Source organism: Paramormyrops kingsleyae, chromosome 15 (assembly GCF_048594095.1).
Source record: "Paramormyrops kingsleyae isolate MSU_618 chromosome 15, PKINGS_0.4, whole genome shotgun sequence".
NCBI classification, from domain to species: domain Eukaryota; kingdom Metazoa; phylum Chordata; class Actinopteri; order Osteoglossiformes; family Mormyridae; genus Paramormyrops; species Paramormyrops kingsleyae.
The window spans coordinates 8543124-8564713 of record NC_132811.1 but is presented as its reverse complement, the minus strand read 5'-3'; the positions used below and the strand labels follow the sequence as shown (position 1 = coordinate 8564713).

Genomic DNA, 21590 nt, shown 5'->3' with positions numbered 1-21590 from the left:
ATCCAGTGGCATGCAGTTAGGCTACTGGCATCTATACATTGATGTATGTGCATTGCAGTGTGTGCATTATGGCCCTGCAATGAAACAGCATCCCATGTAGAGTGGACCTTGTGCCCTGTGCCGCCTGGAACACGCTCCAGCCTCTAGGTGACTGACCAGGATGTGTAGTTAGAGAGTTGGGTGTTTTTGCATTAAAACAAAATTACAAGGCAAATAATAAAAAAAAAAAAAACACTGATTCTTACAATTAAGGGAAATGCATGCAAACACTGGCTATGTCAGGTAATACAGCATGCAGCTATGACCTGTATCTGTTCCTCGGACAGTAACTGAGAGATGATCAGGAACTGCATGTATCGGTGTGGCGGGCCTTCTTCTGGGGGGGGGGGAGTGTGGCATAACAATGAGAAACAGCCACTGTGATCTGTGTGCCAGTGAAAAGCTCACGGGCAGATGCTCAGGGCTGCCACTGTTACTGCCTCCCCCCCTCCCTCCCTTAAAAAAGATTTTGGCGACTTGAATTCATACAGAACCTCCCAAAGGTGTTATTTTGAGGCAGTAAGTTCAAATACACTAACTGAACAGAATGTTAGTCATCGTACCTGAGCAAATATTACAGATGGAGAGATATGGTCATTAATATACATTGAATAAACACCATAAAATCATTTCACACTGTAAACCATCTACTGGAAGAAAGGTTTTATTATACCATTTCATACAAATCACACAATTGTGAAAAATTTCAATTTTGAGAATCAAAATTACCACAACTAACAACCCTTCACTAGTAAATCTGTATGAAGTGTATGAAGGCCTTAGTTATACACAGTAACCGAGAACCCTAGGTTTGCTCTTTTAATTCTTGTAATATATACCCTTAATTTTTTCACATTATCCAAAAAGTGAGACTAGACACCTCTCAATTATTAGTCACATTCTATGTATTTTATGGTTCTAATTGTTCAAATATAATCTTGACGGTTAAGTTTTGTCCTGGAAGGCCCCTGTCTTCCTAAGGTAGACTGCATTTCACATTAGTGAAAGGTCTCTGTGTGTGTCTCCCCTGAGACGTTTCAGAAAGTAATGTCGGTGTTTTAGATGAAACATGTAACATTAAAAGTGATGACAGTAAGAGTAATGACTGGTGGCTACAATGTACATCTTTCTCCCTCCCAACAGTATTAAGGGAAAATACTACTGTGTGTTGGTGAAAGGCACAAAGCCATTATGAGGAGAACCAGTAACCATGGAAACCTGGATAGAACATGAAAGACGAGCGAGGGCACAGCAAAAGTTACAGGATGATTATTACAAGTGGACTTTGTGCAGTCATAATTTAGCGGGTTTCCACTGGAAACTATGTTCATTTTGCTTACATAAGACGACAACAGGCTGCAATTTGGAAATAAACGTGGGCCATGTGCATATCTATGTCCATTGGTTTGCAAAACCACACCATACATTTTATAGGCGCACGTTTCACTAAGTCTAATCCCTATATCCCAAGTGTCAGTTTCAAACACACAGTTGACCTATGTTGTCCATCTCACACACAAAATGAGATTCACTGCACACTGGATTCTTCCTCCTCCAGCTCCACCAGAGGTGCATGCCTATTGGCCTGGGATCCCTCTTTATAGAAAACCTTTTTGATGACACCTGCTTTTGGTGCTCGGATTGTGTGCTGTAAGCAAATCACAAAAAAAAGAAAGAAAAGACAAGGTTGTGTCCACAGGCAGACTGGGCCTGGGTCAAAGCCAGCCGTAGCAGCATTTCAGCATTCATAGAACATTCATAGAACATTCACAGAACATTCACAGAACATTCACAGAGCAATGCTAGGGCTTCAAGGACGTGTTTTCTGTGCAACATTTCTCTTGGATGCTGCTAACATTCACAATCAGTAACTGACAGCTGAAACTGAGCCACATCTGTTTGTAGGGGTGTGACGATACACTCTACTCATGATTTGGTTCATTAGATGATTCAGGGCTCACGGTTCGATACATTCACAACATATTTAACAAAATAAGACGGAAAAAGGTCCCACAATTCTTATTTGTTCCTTCTTAGGCATGGATATTAATATATAAAAAAGCTGTTTTCAAACCATTTATTTTTATCCTTGCCGTTTTCAGACTCCAGTGCTAAATGCAAAAATAAAAAACCTCAAAATCTCTTTAAGTGCTTTTTAAAGAAGCAGAGCCCTATCTTCTTGAAACTAAAAGGAAAAATAATAAAACAGGATGTCGTTAATGTATAAACAATATACGAGACTGAAAAAAGATCTGTTCTCCTTTATTCCTTTTTAGGCATGTACATTTACAAAAAAAAGTGGTTTTAAAACCATTTATTTTTTTCTTGCAGTATTTTCCTTATTCTGCGAACTCTTCAGACAAAATCTCAAAGCAGAACTGAGATTGTACCTATTGCGCCTTCCTGCGTTAACATGAATAAATCATTTCGTGCTGTGGTACATTGTCACACCCCTACAATGCTGCTGTATTTGTAAATCGGGAAGTATGGTGCACAGTGCATTGCTACACCCTTGTCCGTAAGGAGAACATGGCACATCTGAGACTCGCACTCGGATTACATGCCGTTTACTTCATCCCAGCTGGGTCTTACCTCCATTTTCATAGCTATCATCACCACCAGAGCATCTCCCACCTGGACTCTATCTCCAGCCTTAACAAACACCTGTATGATGACAAACACACCGTACATTACCCAAGTCTGCATTATACTTCCACTGTATGAGGGGAATATGAAAAAGTACTCTATATGCATTTATACTCTACAGGAGTGCCATGTGCTAAGAATGTCTATGTAGTTTTAAAAGGAAGACATTCATCCTGAGGCTGGTTTGCAATCTTAAACTATTTCCCCTCTGGGAGCAGTACTGAACACTGGTATGTGGTAAACAGTATGTCTGTCTGACACTGTCATACTGGGGAGAGTCTAAACTGGTGTTTCCCAGTCCGGTTCTTCATGACCCCCAGACAGTCCACATTTTTGCTTCCTCTCAGCACCCTGGCAGACAGTTTGTGTTTCTGCTCCCTCCCAGAGAGCTGCCTGGGGGTTCCCATGGACCCGGTTGGGAAACACTGGTCTAAACAATAAGTTATTATTTATAAGGCATGATTTCACTGCATTTATCACCCTCTGAAGTAGCATTTTTGGCATCCATTTCTTGGCATAAACCAACGCTACAGAAAAAGCAGCATGACACAACCAGTCAGACTCATCACTCGCCGGCAGCTCGATAACTTCATGTGGAAAGTGTTACCTTCTCCACGGTCCCCGTCATGGGCGCCACGGCTCCGCCCTGCGCTCCCGAACTGCTGACACCCTCCAGAAACTTGGGCACAGGTACTGACACCTGTGTGCTGCCCTCCTGAGGAGGCAAGAGGGAGGGCAGGATTAGGGGAGGAGTACAGTGCCTGTGGTGTAATTACATTGACATTGATTTATTTAACGGGCGCTTTTGTCTAAGTACAAGCAAGATAAATATCACACTACAAACTGTCAAAGAGCCAAACAGGCATAAGTGTAGCTAGGCTGAGCTTCCAATGAATGCCCAGGTAGAAGTATAAGCAGTACTGGAGCAGGATGTCTGAAACACCCTTCAAAGAATGCAAGAACCTAGTAGGACAACTATTCAAATCAGCAAAGTGTGCCACTAAGAGAATTCGGGGAAGAAGGAGAGAGCCACAGACGACATCGGCAATCGCCTAGGAAACAGCGAAGATCTGCACAAGTGGCCACAACTGTGGTAACACTTCCAATTTTTAGAGATTGTAGAATTTTATTATATTGTCCAATGTATGATATTTGTAACAGCCTGACTGTTTATAAACATTACCTCCAATATTTGGTGTAGTGAGTTTTTAAGTGTAATGCCAAAAATGACAGGCGCTTCCACAATTTCGGCCACTAGTGTACATATGGTTGCATTCCGTGGCAATAGTTATTTATAGTAGTTTTAATATTTCACTACTTTTCTTATGACACAAGATACCTTGTGCTACTCAAATGTTTTCCATATAAATGAATGGGCGATATGGGGGGGGAGGGTAATATTCCTGGGATAGTTGTATCTTCAGGCATTACTTGAATGGTGGGGGGGGGAAGAGACTCACCATGGAAAACAGATGCACTGCGTTTCCCAGGATGACGAGTTTGGGCCGGGACATAACGCCGTTGACACAGCAGTGAAGGTAGGAGGCCTCCCCTTCGGTCCTCACCTCCCCCAAGACGTGAAACGACTCCCCTTCAATCTGCAGGAGAAGCCAGATTTTAAAGCAGTGTTTCCCAACACGATCTTCAGGGACCCCAGGCAGTTCACTGGGAGGGAGCACTGGGAGGGAGCACTGGGAGGGAGCACTGGGAGGGAGCACTGGGAGGGAGCACTGGAGGACCGTCTGGCGGTCCCTGGAGATCGTGTTGGGAAACACTGCTTTAAAGTACAGTTTGACTCATTTGGCTTTTTGCAATGAACATTTTACTGCAGTATAGGGTCCATTTCCTTATTAATCTTGAGTCACACATGCACACATCTAGATACTGGGTGCAGCCCAGCGAAGCACCTTCCAACCAGATAAAAGGCTCGTACCACAAACACACTGTTGTTGTTTAATTTCCATACAGAAAACAGTGTAATTTTCTGAGGGTCTCTTCGCATATCATTCAATGCTGCATTGAATAAGGAGCTGATTTAAAATCAATCACTAATGAATAAACACAAAACATACCTCCATAGTGTACGTTCCATCTACATTATATGTGACAGCCAGTTCAACTTCTGCAAAAGTAAAGTTTAAATTTACTTTACAAGAAAAAAACATTTTAAAATTATGAAAACATGATTAGATCAACATTGATCATTCGTGGTCAGTAACTGAAAGCTATAGAATTAAAAAACAGCTGAACATTTTATATAACTCAAACACTATTTGCAAGGAGACGGAGGGGTGGAAGTCTAACATTTATTTTCTTTATATAGTTTCTGCGTCTTCCTGAAAATTACACTGTATCCTGTCTGAAGCATCAGGGACCTGCTTGCAGACAGCGTACAATAAAATGGGGGGCTGTGTGGCCTTGTGGGTTAGGACTTGCCGACTGCCTGATCAGAAACTGCAAAGGATGGGCCGTGATTCCCCGTGAACCTCAGAGTGGATGGCTATACTCTCCATTGGTAATTGTGCATGGTGGGGGGGGGGGTCATTTTTTACTTACTGTTCTGACCCAGCTGCAACATCACGTTCCTGTTCTGAAGATGGTTCATCCTCCTCCCGCTGCTTGAGGCAAAAGGAGAGTACTGGTCTGTGAAAGAGACCAGCAAGGAACTTTTAGCCAGTATAGGCAGCAGTGACATAACCAATGTCTGCATATGGCCTCCGTCAGAATGACCAGGCGTCTTTTTGCACTCAAAAGTCCAATTCTAGAGTGGGATTCTTTTACAGACAGGATTCTTTTACGTGACGCCCAATCAGAGAATGAGAAGTTAGAGGTACAACATTGTATTCAGGGGCATACGAACTGGGGGAAGGGGGGTGTAGTCCCCCCAATATTTAATAGGGCTTTATTTAACCCAACCCCCCCCATACGGGATGCCGAGTCTCACCGCTAGACTGAGCCCTGAACTGCTCAGTGTAGCTCCGCTCTCGCAGCAGCAGGGCCAGGGCCGCCTGGCACACTGTCTGCTTGGGAGGTGGCTGGGTAGCAGGGAACAGTTGCTGGTAGTGCTGGGGGATGAAGCTGGTGTGAACGTTGCCTGCCTCGAACTCTGGGTGGCCTGACAAGTTGAGCAGGAAGTCGATGTTGGTGCTGAGTCCCACAATCTGGCAGAGCGAGGGGCGGGTTAAAGGGTAACAGCACGTCACAATCCGCCTTCCCGTTCTCCCCGACCACAAAATTTCACGCAGCTTTTCCATGTGCTATGAAATCTACAACAAACCCTTAAGTTAATGCCAATTAATGTGAGACGTTTAACTGGATCCCCAATCAAACCAAATGGCAAGAACAACATCACAATACTAACACTCAAAAAAACACAATACCCAATAAGGTATTCAAATTATAATTTGAATAGGATGTACCAGTAAAAGGAAAACAAGGGGCATTAAATGCAAGAGGGATGAAGTTTTGCTTTTCAGCACTTAATGACATCAGTAACATAGATATTTCAAAAAGAACAGAAGTCCCTCAGCGTTTAAGTATACACATCAATTGTTCAGTAAAAGTTAAGTCAAAGCATTCTGATGGTACAATCTGTACCCTTACAGACCCCCTGCAGATGGTACAGTCCGGCCCCTGCCTTACATTATACTGACGGAGGCAGTAGCGCAGCTTTTTCAGGGCAGCAGATCGGTCCTCCCCCCACACCACCAGCTTGGCTATCATGGGGTCGTAGTGCACGGACACTTCATCTCCTGGCAGACCGCACAAAGGGGTGGTTACTGTATGAGTGAGGCACTCGCTTTTCACGCCTGTATGGCAAGGATCAGTCTGCCCTACCTTCCCTGACGCCGGTCTCGATGCGCGTCTGCTGGTCCGCCTGCGGCGTGGAAAGGTGCAGCAGAGGGCCTGCCCCGGGCAGGAAGTCGTTCTCGGGGTCCTCCGCATAGATGCGGGCTTCGAAGGAGTGACCTCGCAGCTGGATCTCCTCCTGACCCAGGGGCAGCTTCTCGCCGGCAGCCACCTGAGCAGCAGGGCAGGTCACGTGATCAGAGGCAGGTCACGTGATCAGAGACCATGACAGGCACATGCACACTGGAGTATTAGCTCCTAAACATAAAGCTATCCACAGACATCAAAACCGTAAATATATAGCACAGGAGCAAAACATGATCGACCGGCAATAAGTTCTAAGGATAACCACAAATCATCCCAGAAATAGTAAACAAAAAAGGAAAAACCAATTCAGCAAGACTGCCAGACACATACAAACATTCTAGTGCTTTGAAGAAAATTACTTTTTGTAGGTGGTTGAGTATAGAATTAAATTGTGACTTAGGAAAAAAAAAAGCAAAATAAGAAGTGGTACATGTGTCAGACAAGAGGATTTACATTTTATAAGGTATACTCAAGCTCACTTTATCATCTTTAAAAATGATCCACAAACCAGTGGTGCAAAACTCCGATTACTGTAGGTTCTGAACCCCTTGGCAATTCCTTTAATAAAAATTTTCCTTAATGCAAAAGCTGTCCAAATGACTACAGCTGCCTGACTTTTGTCCCCCACTTCAGTGTACCTCCCCTCTGCCCGGGTCTCTCACCCTAAGCTGCCACTCCACCAGATCCGTGCCCGTGATCATCTCCGACACGGGATGCTCTACTTGCAGTCTGGTGTTCATCTCCATGAAGTAGAAGTTGTGCTGTGCATCCATAATGAACTCCACAGTCCCTGCAGAGAGACAGAGGGAGGCGGTCATTCTCACCCAAACGGCTCGAGGGAAACAGCAGCTTCATCCAGCTTGGGCTCTCACCTGCTCCCACGTAGCCGACAGCTTTGGCCGCCCTCACTGCCGCCTCGCCCAGCTTTCTCCTCACCTCGGAACTAATGCCAGGCTGAAAGATGGGTACAACTTCAGTCACAGACACTAACAACATGAGAACGACTACCTACACAAAGCAGAAGCAGCAGACCCTAACCAAAGAACCCAAGGTCCCCAAAGCAAAGAGGCTTCCCATACCCCTGGTGCTTCCTCTATGATCTTCTGATGCCTCCGCTGCACGCTGCAGTCTCTCTCGAACAGGTACACCGCGTTCCCATGCTGGTCCCCAAACACCTGCACCTCCACGTGCCTGATACGTAAAGAGAACACTTAAAGCATGCAAGTGTGACGATGCGAGCGAAGCGGATGTCGGCGGCAGCCAGCAGCTACCTGGGATTCTCCACGAACTTCTCCAGCAGCATGACATCGTCGTTGAAGGACTTCCGAGCTTCTCTCCGCGCAGACTCCAGCTGATCCTGGAACTCCGAGGCTGAATGTGCAATCCGCATTCCCTGCATGGGAGGTACGCGTTTCACCATTGTGGGGTGATGGCAATGTTACAAATTAACAAAAAGAAGCCTGATTTCATAATTATCCCACTGCAGTCCATTAATAAGACTTACCTTTCCACCCCCACCACGAACAGCCTTTATCATTACGGGATAACCTATCCGAGCAGCTTCCCTTCGAAGATTCTCATCTGATTGGTCCTCGCCATGGTAACCCTCAATGATGGGCACTCCTGCTGCTGACATGATGTGCTTGGATGTGCTTAAAAAAATTAATCACAATGAAATCTTTTTATTTACAAAAACTTCTGTTTTGATGCTATTTTGACTTCACACTCTTTATGAAGACAATATTATAGTCTGAATTAGAACATTCTGTGTTCAAACTACTGTAACCAATAATGCTACTTTTAAACTTAAGTTAAAATTTTTAAACATAATCCTCAAAATACAAAGAAAAAAACAGCACAAAGAATGAGCACTAGCACTCAAAGTTATACCTTTTAATTCCCATGTCCCTTATGGCAGAGGATGGAGGACCAATGAAGATAAGGCCTTCCTTTTTACAAAGTTCTGCAAACTCCGTGTTCTCAGACAGGAACCCGTATCCTGGGTGTATTGCCTACCAACAAAAGCACAATGTCCAGCAATAGACTACCTAGTCAAGCAGCAAGGGGATTAAAAGCAATGTAGTGCTAAACAATTTGCAGCTCTGTGGTCTCCATCACCTGTTACCTTTAGAATATATGTGTATAGGGAATAACTGAGGAAAAAAGAACATAGACTCTTAAATGATTAATGTTACTCCCTTGATACAAAGAGAATCTGGTTTATAAAAGAAGACGGGCCATCTGTAGAGATTCTCTGCAAGTAGAATAAGCACAGGACTGAATAAAACTCCAAAGATCCGTCTTCCAGCCCAGTCCAGCGCCTATGGCAGGCAGCCTAGTGTTGGGGCACACTGGATGGAATGCCACTGCTTAGCCTCCGAGCATCACAATATGGTTACAGGAGAATTATGCCTGATATTCACACAATGGAAAAGCACCTCAAAGTTACCTGTGCAGAAGACTTCTTCGCAACTTCCAAGACCTTCTCCATGGCCAAGTAACTCTGTTGAGATGCGGCTGGACCGATATGAAATGCTTCATCTGCCTATATCGTAAAGAACAAACCACCGACACATAAAGCTAAACTAGCATAAACTAGCTTACAGGTATGGTTTAAAAAAAAATCACTAAACCAATGTTACTTGTGCTCTGATATAATCTGAAAAATTCATAAAATATGCTTTTACTTAAATATTTTAGTCATACCAACAAGCAAGTTGATTCTTAAGCAGTAGAAGGTGCTCTCTCCTCACCATGGCCACATGCATTGCGTGGCGGTCAGCGTCACTGTAAACCGCCACTGACTTCACTCCCATCCTTTTTGCTGTCCGCATCACACGACAAGCAATCTCTCCTCGATTGGCAATGAGCACCTTCTCGATTCTGCTGACCCCTGGATCCACATAAAGAGAACCTGCGGTTAAAACTCACCGACTTGACCATGTCTGTTCCCTACGTCAGTGTTTCACACCCAAGTCTGTGTGTTTACTCCATCCCAGCTCCCAACACACCAGGTATTCCATGCGCTTGATTGGTTGGGATCCGGGAGGGTGCAAAAACACAGACCTTCTGTGGGTCCCTGAGGACTGGGTTGAAAAACAACGGTCTAGGTCATTTTATGTGCATATAAAAATCTCCACTACATTCATAAATGGGTATTTTAAAGTGCCAGCTTAACGAAACAGGTTATATTACTATGTTACAATTAAAGGTTGTATCAAGCATGATTTATTATTCAAACTTAATATAACCACCCATTTACGGGCAGCAAAAGGCACTAGGCTGGGGAACACTCCGGACAGGATGGCAGTCAACCACTGCTTTTTTGTACATATTAGTTTTGCTTCTGTTCTGTTGTTTTCTTCATTTATGTCAACTGATTCAGTATAAAGGAATATGAAATAAAAGTTCTCTTATCCCTTACCAATAGAGGCACATCTTAAGGGACACTCGGCCCATAGGAATTTCCTAAAGAAAAGCCAAACAAGTTAACAGCGGTCTCCTTGAACCTTAATTATTATCGGTATATAAAGTACAGTCTCACCAAAATATCAAATGAAAGAATCGTCTTATGTTCATGACATTAACTTCCAAGGGCATTTCAGCAATAGATATAATGTCAACCATAAGTACTACTTTGAAAATGAAAAGAGGCCTTTACGTACAGTGTAGGCAACACAAGTCCCTTTTATTTCTCAGGTATAATGATGCAATTAAACAAATATGTCTTGAAATTCGAATTCATACCTAAATACAAATAACTAGCTATGCCTAGCTGTATGTCTTCAACAGAAGTCATTCATTCAGAGGTCCCAGGGTTTTTCTGGGTCGTGTCACGTTATAGTTTCTGTTGTAAACATTAACCTACATGGTTAAGTACCTCAACTAGTCTACCTAGTGGTATTATTACCTAGGTTACTTAACCAACAAGACTGTTAACGTTAAGGCACCTATAAATTAATACATACTCCCTTTAGTGTAATGCTAAAATACATGGGAAAATTACCCTATTCAGAGCAATGTTTTAATATAAAATACAAGCAAATAGCTATGAACCTTCAGCACTTACTTCTGCAACAATGATCGGAGACCCTGGTAGGTTGGTGATTTGAGGACAGCAGCCATGTTTTTGCTGCCACTGGGCTTAGCTGATGACGCTGAGGCGACGATTAGCGAATTGCAGGAGCGTATGCAGCTTTCCAGTTACGAAATGTATTTGTTAAATTTCCTCTCACTACATGAATGTTAATGCATGATAAATCATAATAAATCATGTAAAATGGACTTCATGCACACTTAAGTAATGACACATTTAATAGTTTGTCTTTTTTCGGCATCCGTAGGTGCGTCAGCCAATTAAAAATGAAGGCGTGGCGATTGTGACGCAAACGATTCCCAAAAAATGGCCTCCGGTGTCCGTGGAGCGTCGGAGGGTCTTTGGGAAATTTAATTAAAACAACGTAAAATAAAATTGTTTTAATCGTCTGTTAGGAATCCCGACTTCTTAACGTTAACTGAAACTGTATGGAAGGTCATGAAGCCGAATTCAGGTGGCAGCATTTAAATAGATGTGAGCCGCAGTCATTCTGTGTATTAGCATTAGCCTGGATAGCCTGTTCTTCCGGGGTTAGTCACGTGGTACTGAGCCAGTTGCATTTAATAGTTCTGTGCGGGAGAATGTCGGAAAAACCCAGTGTTTTTATGCTTTGGGAGTGTCATGCAGTGTACGCGTGTGTAAACAGCAGGCAAATGTAAGTTCATTTCAATTTTTCTTATATGTGTTAATAAATGTAGTTGTCTAGCTATCAAATGGTAGAATAAATCGTATTCAATACCCAATTTCGTATGACCCTTTTAATCTTCATTTAGCATATATATATATATATATATATATATATATATATATATATATATATATATATATATATATATATATGATTCCTCACTATTCTCTGAGCTCCGCTAAAATATTTTATGGTTGCCTGTCATCTCAGTGCTGGTGGATATCATATTAAAACTCCGTTTATTACACATACAGTTTCGTGCAGAAGTGTAGCAAAGTACTGCTGGCTTATGCTCTATTATGCAATATATGGGCTATGCGAGTTTTTAACTTCTTTAGTTTCGTTCATACTCATTTATTATTGCTGATCAAAGTTTGTACATTCGATGAGTATCGTTCACATATACGCTATGCAAAAAATGTAAATGAATAAATAAATATAAAACTGGAGAAGTGATTTCAAATGTAGACATCTGTTCTCACACAAAAGAAACTAAAAAATACATATTACATAAATACATTTTTGCTTTTGATGATCAGATGTGTGGTGTTATCCAAGAATTTCGCTTTTACTCCTTGACTCAACATTTGAAGCAGTGGGAAAACTAGACATAACACTGACAGACATGGCAAGACCGCATATTTACCCTAGGTTTACAGTTTACATATTTATATACTGTTTGCATAGCAAGGTGGGTCATGTTGCCCAGACTGTATAAATAAATAATATTCTGCAACACTGAATGATATATCAAAAGGTTTTTATATCCTTTGGTAGCCCTGGGCTCGGCGTTCCCGTGCGAGCAGCCATGCGAGGACCACGATAAGACCGAGACCGACGGCTGTGCCTCCCAGGATGATGGGCACTATCCTTTTGATAAAATCTGGCCAACATTCGTTCTCTGAAACGAGTATGAGATGACAGCAGATGAAAAGAACGTCAGTCCTTGTATTTGATAACGATGCGTGTCTCATAATTTTAGAAATAATATTTATAATAATTAAAAAAAACTGACAGACGATATATATAAGAACCTGCAAATTAATCAAAAGCAATACATACCTTTTCCGAATTTTCCACTGCTTATTTGAAATCCCTGAATTTTCATATTCATTATTTTTATATTTAGGTTGTTAGCCATCGTAAGAGTGTCTTCGCTGTAACACTTATGGCTGCGTCCGTTTTCGCTTAGGAACAGTTTCATATTGATGAGAGCGCCTGCAAATGTTTCACCTAAGAGCAGTAATGACTTGATTTACAAAGAAAATCATATCATGAACCAGATCACGAATGAATGAATTAATGAATAGCTTGAATGATAAGAAATGAATACTCACTCCTACAATTTATGCAGTTACGAGATGCTGTCAAATTGGCTCTTAATATAGACACGTATGACATTTTCCCTTTCTGAAGATGAAAACAGTGATATTCTGTTATCAGCGCATCATTCATTGTTTATTCCATTGTCGATATGATCTGCAAGTACTATACAGAATGAGACAGCTTTATACCGAAAGCAAGCTTTGCCTCCGTGGGGGGTCCTTTGCTTTCGTGTTTTACCACCTTAGCTCAGCTTTCAGAGAATCTACATACGGAGACGATTAATAGTGAAAGTAAAACCTGAAGTAGCTGCTCAATATCACATACCTTAACAAAGGTAAACTCAATACTCCCACCATCAAAATTCAGAGACAAAAGAGCAGTATTGTCTCCACAGAATCCTGTGGCCATCGTGGACTTTGGGTCAAGGTTGAAATATAAATTTGTCTGCAAAAAAAAAAAAAAACTTAAAAAAAATATGGTATGATTGGGACGTGAATACTAGAGAGAAACATTGAATATTTTTGGAATAAGGGTTTTGTGCTTATGTGCATTATATCAGTAATTATTAATATACATATTTAGTTTTCAAATAAAATGCATGTATGTGCTCTTTTTACAGTTATCACCTACAAAGGTTCCTCTTTTATAGAATTCATGTGGTTAACCTAGTGATGTCACACAGGCAGAAATGCTGAAATACAGAAAACACTCGGAAACTGTCCCATGACCAACCTTCCCTTGAGTAACGATGTACTCTGCTCCCAGAAGCGCCTTGATGCACACATTGCCCTTCTGGTCATGCAGGCTGTAGTCACCAGTTGGAGGAATGGATTCCTTAGGAAGGAGAACCGGCTTCTTTGAAGAGCTCAGCTGGTTCAAGGTGCTGTTCACGAGCACGGTTTCGCTTACAGCCTCAGTGGGGGCTTTGAGTGTCACAGACCAGCTTCCTGTAACCGCAGTCACAGTGGTACATGAGGGACTTTCAAAAAATGGCTGCTAGATAAACCTACAGACAAGCTTCCTCTTGCATTGAAATCTGACACACTGTCTATTAAGTTTCTTCACTGCAGCACTATTAGAAAGACTGCTGTAATTGAGTCCTTGTAATATCATTCCTTGATTAAAACGTGGCAAGGCGCCATACTGTCATTGAATCATGTCGATAGTCATTGTATTGTGATTTGAAACCATCATTCAACCCTCATGCTTTGTGTCTTAAGTATTATTATGGGAATTCAGTTTAACTAAAACTTCATAAACTTAGATTCATGCATAATGATGTAGAAAATAGCTAATTATTCAAATCATTGTCCAAATTGTGTTTGCTTTCAAAGATCAGTATATTTCCTGTGCAATTATCATCAAATTTAAATATTTATACAAGTGTATTTCAAATACACTGCATGCCAGATTTCTGATATTCAAAATGTGAACAAAGACACAAAGAGCAAGAACTCACCAAGCAAAAGCAGCATCCACATAAGCGATGCTTCGTACCGCTTGATCTTAGGTATGGAATTAGTCATTTGAGAAGCCCACGTCGCTTTTGCCTTTGGTGGTATTGTTGCTGTGTGGTGAGAATATGTTCCGAGGAAGATGCAAGCGTAACTAAAGTAATCACTCGAAGGGGTGGGACGCTATGCGGTCAGCTATTGTGATAGGAAGGCGAGAAACAGCCATGGGTGGTAACATTAATGGCAACAGCAAGGATCTTATTAGTGTAGCCAGTAAATAACATTTCTTTGTGTCAAAAGATGTGAATGTTTTGTCATTTATTTAGACTGGAAGGTAACTTAGAGATATAAAGATGTGGACAAATTTGTCGGTACCCATACAGCTCATTGAAACAATGCTTCATTTCTCCTGAAAAGTGATGCAATTAAAAGCAATTGTCTAATGCATACCTGCATGTGATAGAGTGAACCAATAAAATTGTGAAAAGAAATGATTTGTTGATTATTTTACAAAGATATGCTAAAATTGTATGGACAGTTTTGTTGGTGCCCCTAAAGAGACTATTTAATGATTAAACATCATGTTTAATCATTAAATGGCATTATAGTCATGTTTCAAACTAAGTGTTTAACCTTAATTAGTATCACAGGTTTTCATCAGCCATGCAGCCTATTTCAAGATAAAGAACATGCTACTGTGTTGTTTGGTACCATTGTGACTGAACATTGACCAGAGAAAGCAAAGGAGAGAGCTGTCTGATGAGCTCAGAAAGAAGGTTATAGATAACCATGTTAAAGGTAAAGGCTATTAGACCATCTCCAAGCAGCTTGATGTTCCTGTTACCACAGTTGCGAATACAGTATTATTAAAAAGTATAAGGTTCATGGGACTGTAGCCAACCTCCCAGGACGTGGACGCAAGAGGAAATGCAACCACAGGTTGATCAGAAGGATAGTGTGGATGGTAGAAAATGAGCCAAGAAAACCACCCAAACCCATTCAAGCTGAGCTCCAAGGTCAGGGTACGTTACTTTCTGATTACACCGTTCGTCGCATTTTGAACAATACTGGGCTCCATGGAAGAAGACCCAGGAGGCTCCACTATTGACAGAAAAACATAAAAAAGCCAGAGTGGAATTCATCAAAATGCATGTTAACAAGCCCCAAAGTTTCTGGGAAAATGTTCTTTGGACTGATGAGACAAAACTGGAGCTTTTTGTCCAGTCACATCAGCTCTATGTTTACAGAAGGAAAAATGAAGCTTTAAAAGAAAAGAACACCATACCTACTGCGAAACATGGAGGGGGCTTGGTTTTGTTTTGGGGCTGCTTTGCTGCATCTGGCACAGGGAACCTTGAATCTGTGCAGGACACAATGAAGTCTCAAGACTACCAAGGCATCCTGGAGCCAAACATACTGCCCAATGTCAGAAAGCTCAGCCTCAGTCACAGGTCATGAGTTCTCCAACAGGATAATGACCCACTCAAGAATGGCTAAGAAAAAAATATTGGACTATTCTTAAATGGCCCTCCATGAGCCCAGATCTTAATCCTACTGAGCATCTACAGTATGGAATGATCTAGAAATTGCAGTGTGGAGACGCCACCCTTTAAACCTGAGACAGCTTTAGCAGTTTGCTCAGGAAAAGTGAGCAAACTACCTGTTGGCAAATGCAGACGTTTCACTGTGACGTCCAGAGATCGCTTGTTGGCAGTGATGGCTGCAAAAAGGTGGGGCCAGAAAATATTAAATTAAGGGTACCATCTTTTTTTTCTGTGCCATTTTCATTTGTTTAATTATATAAAATATTCAACTGAATCAATAATCAAAAGTGGATTTGTCTTAAATATGGAGTAAACAATATGTGATGCCATTAAACTTTTGTCAGTTTCAAGTTATTTCAGACATAGTTGTGTTTTTTGTGGAAGGGTACAAACAAATTTGTCCACATCTGTGCATCACTACAATGGACCAATTTCACTTTATTCCCACAGTAACACTGAAGCACTAAAAATGTTGCCGGTTTATTCTGGATGTAATTTAGTATGATGTTATTCTCTGAATTTATGTAAAAATAAACAACTAGAAAGTATAAACAAATTTAATATTGTGCAACCAAGAAGGGAAAGTCTTGTTGACAATATGTGGTCTAAATAAATAAATGGTGATGTCATGGATATTGCTTTATCATACTGTAGGATATAATATTGTGTTCGATTTTCTGATTGCTTTTTATTTCTTTTTCGGAATGAGTAGAGCGTAATTCTTACGTTCTTCACATTTGGGACGTACCAGTTTCACAGGTACATTGTTTGAAGTTACCATAATATACATGGTTTATCATACTGAGATTCACGATTTACTGTGTAACCCAAATGTCATAACATGTACATTTACCGTGTGGAAGCTCTGTAAAATCAGCGGTAGGGTTGGGAATATTAAGCAAGCAAGCTTGGCAGTGAAAGGTGGGTCAAAGGTACAAGAACAAAGTATTTCCTAAAACAAACGACATTAGTTTGCCAGTGTGCTTAATACAAAATCTCATTCAGAATTTTTTTTCCATTGCTCTACTGTATTATAGTACATATTTTGTGGTTGTGATATTAACTAGGCTCTGAAAATCTTTGTATGTATATGATTATAGCTACTATTTTATTCTTCATTGAAATGTTCTGTTTAATTGGTTTGGTGTGAATGAATAAAAGAAAATATCGTAGTTTTCTTCTCTGGTGTTTCCCTGTGGGAGAGACTGTAAAACCCCAACTCAGCAGTTCTTCACATGATAGCCAGACTTCCAATCAAAATACCCAGATTCCTAACCATTCATTTACTTTTATCATAGACAACAAGGTGCCGGTAAAGATGTGGATGCAGTTGTGAGTAAATAACTGGTGTAACCCAAAGACAAAAATCGGAAACATAAAGTGGTTACTAACTCAAGCTATTTCACATAGTTGCATTCTAGCTTGCATTGCTGCCTGAAAGGGGATTTCAAATGTAAGCTTAACTTGTGATCCCTGATAGTGTAATATTGACTTTTCTTTTTAGCTTAGAAGCTCCAGTGATAAGCAAACATATACTCTGTCCACTCGATGCTAGAATATCTTTCTGGTATGCACTGTTACATCTTATTGGACTAGCTCTGACTCAGGGGAGTGGACTGTGTCTGATTTGTTGTAGCGGTCTACATAATAGTAATCATTATTGAAGTAGCACTGTTTGCTGTGAGAGGTCATTGCAGTTAAACTGAAAACAAGATTCCTGGTCCTGGAAATGGGTGCCTTTGCAATGCTAAGGTTGAAGCTACTTTGTGGAATGTTTCTACTGCTTTGGGCTCCAGGACGAGCAGGCGAGCCAATACAAGCTTTTTGTGATGACAAGGATGTCGAGAGTGCTGTGGATTTGGCCCTAGTACAGCATAATAAGAACCTTCCACATGGCAATCAGTTTGCCCTTTACCAAATTGTGTCAGCCAAAAAAGTAAGTAGCTCTGTATTACTTTAAATTGTGATCTTTAAAAAAATCTCTTTCAATATTATTCTACAATGACATCATGTTTAATCATCTCAATAGCTCTGTGTTTGGTAATAGTAAGTACCATAGAATAACAGTGATTTTATGGGTTTTAAATGGAGAGGAGAGATTTTGTGTTCCCTCAATAAATTATCTGGTCACCCAGCCAATGTGTGATGGGCCCCCTATTAATGTGCTGCTCAACATTTGATGTATTTTGTTACTCAGGCCTGCAAGAAGCTCTGTTCTGTGATGGGGGGGGTGCTTTAATGCACGGGTTTACCTGGACTGAAACCCCAGGGCCTCAAAAAGGGTTCCCCAGTCGCAAACTCCACCCCCCCCCCCCAATACCCCAGGGACTTCTGTTAATGTGCCAATTACAATTAACTACAGATCAGTGACATCTTGTTTACAGGAAGGAAATGAGTCAGGAACTGTCTTCTTTGTGGATTTTCAAGCGAGGGAGTCTGACTGTCCAGTTGGGGGAGACAAAACGTGGAAAGACTGCGACTACCTACCAAAATCCTTACAGGTCCATGCCTGTTTAAAAGAAAGCACCGTTAAAAAGCGGAATGTTTTCTTTTTTCTTATTGATTATTATTATTACTATTTTCAAAACATAATGCATTTTATGTTAATGTCACCATTTACCAGGCACCAAGCCTATGTGAAGCGAAAGTCTACAGGAGTAACAATGAGGGAAACCAAGAGATCCTTTCAGTTATCTGTGTTACTAGAGGTAAGTGAGCCTGTGATCATGACCAGAGTAAGCGGATAGCAGGTGGATGGATGGCTGTGAAAACAAGACTAATGGAAAATACAAAACATGAGAATTTTTTGGTAAGAATTTTATCATTTCAGCTGAAGAGTCAATTGATGTCAAACACATTCCCTGTCTGGGTTGCCCTGAAGACATCGATACAGCAAGTGAGGACCTGAAGGAACCACTGGCAAATTCAGTGGCAAAATTTAACATGGGCAACAACTCTACACATCATTTTGTGCTAAACGAAGTCAGCTCCGCAACACGGCAGGTTAGTTTTCAGCCTTCAGTTAGAAAAGTCTGTTGTCTAAAAAAAACACATATTAACATATATGAACCATAAAATACACTGGTGGCCAAAATTTTTGAGATTGCCGAACTCTATTCAACTGTTGCTCCAGTTACTTAATTGTCCAATGTATGATTTAACAAATACCATTACCAAGTGTTTCCACAATTTTAGCCACTAGTGTATACACAGCAGGTAATACTGTATATATTTATATACTATAGAAATTAGACCCTTTTATTATATAGCTGTGGAAAAAATTAAGAGACCACGGCACAATTTTTTGTTGTACTCATTTCTCAATTTATGAGTGTGTCTGTGAGTAATATGTCTGTAATATGTATGGCTCTTTCTTATTTCTCATTGATGAAGGGCTTCTTCCTTGCTTTATGGGACTTCAGTCTTGCTTCTAGGACCCCAATACGAACTGTCCTAGCAGTGCACTTCACACCTGCACTTAATGTTTCCCATTTCTTTTGAAGGTCACTTGGTGTCATCCTACGATTCATGAGAAATTGCCGGATAAGTAAACAGTCATCTCTGGCATTAGAAAGTCGCTTCTGCCCTCTACCTGGCTGGTTTCTGGTTGTTCCCAGTGTGTCCTGCTTCACTTTATTCTTGATTACTGCTGTCTTAGAAAACTAGAACCTGGAAGCGACCTGCTGCCCAACAGAACCACAATTAAAGCAGGAATGCAAGAATGCAGATTTGTGTGAAAATATAGAGTGGTCTCTATAGAGTGGTCTCATTTTTTTCTGCGGCTGTATGTGAATGAGTAGTGGAGAGTAATGTGAAATTGAAAATAATGTAATCCTTTCAGTTTGACTGCAATGTATCGTCAGTCTTTTCGTACTGCTGATTTCACCGTGAACTTCCTTACATAGTACACAGTGCTTAAAGTGGGCAGGTACTCACTATTACACAGTACCAGTACCTCTGTTTTCCTCTTCAGAGTACTGATACCTCCCAATATCTGCTGGTACTGAATGACATGGGGAGTACCAGTACCTGGTACTGAATGACAAAGGGAGTACTGGCACCTGATTATGAATAACAAAGGGAATATCAGCACCTGGTACTGAATGGGGCTTAATTCGGTACTATGGGGTGGGACTTGAAACGCTTTCTTTATCGATTGGTTATGCAAATAGCCTGCCGCTGAAACACAATACAAACGCTGCCATGAAAGCAGTTGTGAACTCAGAAACCAGCAATAACAAAAAGGAATGCCCTTACTAAAGAAGTGTCATGGTGATGAAATAATGTTAAGAACAGCATTTGCGTTATAGATATTTTAATCTTTCATAAAAATGGCTGTGGGTTGGGGTTCCACACACACATTAGAAATGGGCAGACAATATACCCCTTCTCACAGTCGCTGTATATATTTTTCTGGTTATAATATCCAGAACCCTGATTCTGAGGTCCTACCTATGTCATTGTTTTGCTTGTGTGTTTAGGTTTTCTAACTTTCATAATGCAATAAAGACTTCATAATAATTAATAATTGCTTTGTAAATTACTTATTTATCATTATGCTGTGATTTATCATAGGTGGTTGCTGGATTTAGGTATGATCTTCAGTTTGACATGGCCAAAAGCAATTGCTCAAAAACTGACTTCAATGAAGTGACAGATGAGTGTCACTGGCATAAAGAAGACAAGGTAAGGCAGTTACTAAAATCTATTTTTATACTTTGAACGATGCATAATGCTTTTTTATTGTTTAAATGACCATTCTGTAGCATTATAGCATAATCACTGGAAAAGTCCATTGTAATATAATACCTGCAACATTATGCTTTGTGTGCAGGAATTTGCTCACTGCAATTCCACTGTGTATGTTGCCCCTTGGCGACGTGAGGAGCCAGAAACTCATATTAACTGTGCACCTGGTCTTCATGCGGTGAGTTAATTAGTACTGTACTGTATATATTAATTAGATACAATACAATAGAGCTTCATCAATACCCAGCCTCAAAAAATAATTGTACAGCTCTTTCACATTGTTTGTATTAAATAACTTATTGAAAACTAAGAAACTATGTGACCTACAACAAGCATTCTTATTTGCAATTCTAGAATATCTTTTTAAAGAGGAGACCACCAGGCTGGTCTCCTTTAAGAACAGTTCCCAGCATGGAACTTGTGGCACCACCATGCACAGCCCCAGCACCAGGTCCAAGTACAAATGCCACGGAAGAGTCTTCAGAAGAATCTCAGGAACGTGCCACGCCGACAAACTGCAAACCAGTCCCACCACCTGAGTCCATAAGTGCATTCAATTGTCCATCAAAACCTTGGAAGAGTTATGTTCCTGCTGGTGTTCCTCCGGAGACCAGTCCTGAACCTTCTCCTGAAGAGGGAGACCTCACTGATATAGACTTGTTGTAAGAATGAATTTTGTTCCATTGCAAAATGCATGAAGTTCTAATAAATTCCTCATAAATGTTCTTTGTGGGGAAAAAAAAGATAATTATGATAAATGAAGGTCTGGATTACAACTTAATAAAGGAGAAAAGTAAGAATAAATTACCTTACTATATTTAACAGGTTGGATTATTGTTCACAAAACGCAAATGAGTTATTGTGAATTTTATGACATTTTAGTAAATTTCCATCAAATTTTCTACAAGCGTGTTGTTATATATGTTGTTAATTGTGAAATTTTCATTTTCAATAAATATAAAAGGTGTATTTCTTAATAAAACAATGTTCGGAAAAATTTGCCTGAAGATGTCACATGAATGGACTATGTAGCCGGACCACGTATATCTATACTGTAAATCAGTACTGTACAGTATTTAGCTCATATTAGAGGGGCTTCCGGTGTCCCCCTG

At 40.7% G+C, this 21590-nt stretch overlaps 3 protein-coding genes across 3 annotated transcripts; 1 reads left to right on the top strand and 2 right to left on the bottom strand.

Annotated features, from left to right (window-relative positions):
- Positions 1-687: 687 nt before the first annotated feature.
- mccc1 (methylcrotonyl-CoA carboxylase subunit) lies at positions 688-10962 on the bottom strand. Its single transcript, XM_023844211.2, has 19 exons — positions 10691-10962; positions 10046-10089; positions 9375-9514; positions 9071-9166; positions 8512-8633; positions 8126-8273; positions 7893-8014; positions 7701-7812; positions 7494-7575; positions 7284-7411; positions 6523-6706; positions 6328-6437; positions 5630-5846; positions 5242-5328; positions 4758-4807; positions 4146-4283; positions 3293-3400; positions 2632-2703; positions 688-1687 (listed from the first exon to the last, which is right to left on the bottom strand). Exons 1-19 carry the CDS (start codon positions 10744-10746, stop codon positions 1568-1570), a joined length of 2136 nt encoding a protein of 711 aa, XP_023699979.1. The 5' UTR covers positions 10747-10962; the 3' UTR covers positions 688-1567.
- A 39-nt stretch (positions 10963-11001) lies between these two features.
- kng1 (kininogen 1) lies at positions 11002-21469 on the top strand. The gene is made up of 8 exons (XM_023844212.2): positions 11002-11372; positions 17028-17665; positions 18114-18230; positions 18353-18437; positions 18560-18732; positions 20305-20415; positions 20564-20656; positions 20833-21469. Exons 2-8 carry the CDS (start codon positions 17459-17461, stop codon positions 21142-21144), a joined length of 1098 nt encoding a protein of 365 aa, XP_023699980.1. The 5' UTR covers positions 11002-11372; positions 17028-17458; the 3' UTR covers positions 21145-21469.
- lamp3 (lysosomal associated membrane protein 3) lies at positions 11753-14311 on the bottom strand. The gene is made up of 6 exons (XM_023844213.2): positions 14191-14311; positions 13464-13678; positions 13056-13175; positions 12743-12815; positions 12468-12638; positions 11753-12306 (listed from the first exon to the last, which is right to left on the bottom strand). The coding sequence occupies exons 1-6, from the start codon at positions 14255-14257 to the stop codon at positions 12167-12169; spliced, it is 786 nt and encodes a 261-aa protein (XP_023699981.1). The 5' UTR covers positions 14258-14311; the 3' UTR covers positions 11753-12166.
- Positions 21470-21590: the final 121 nt, after the last annotated feature.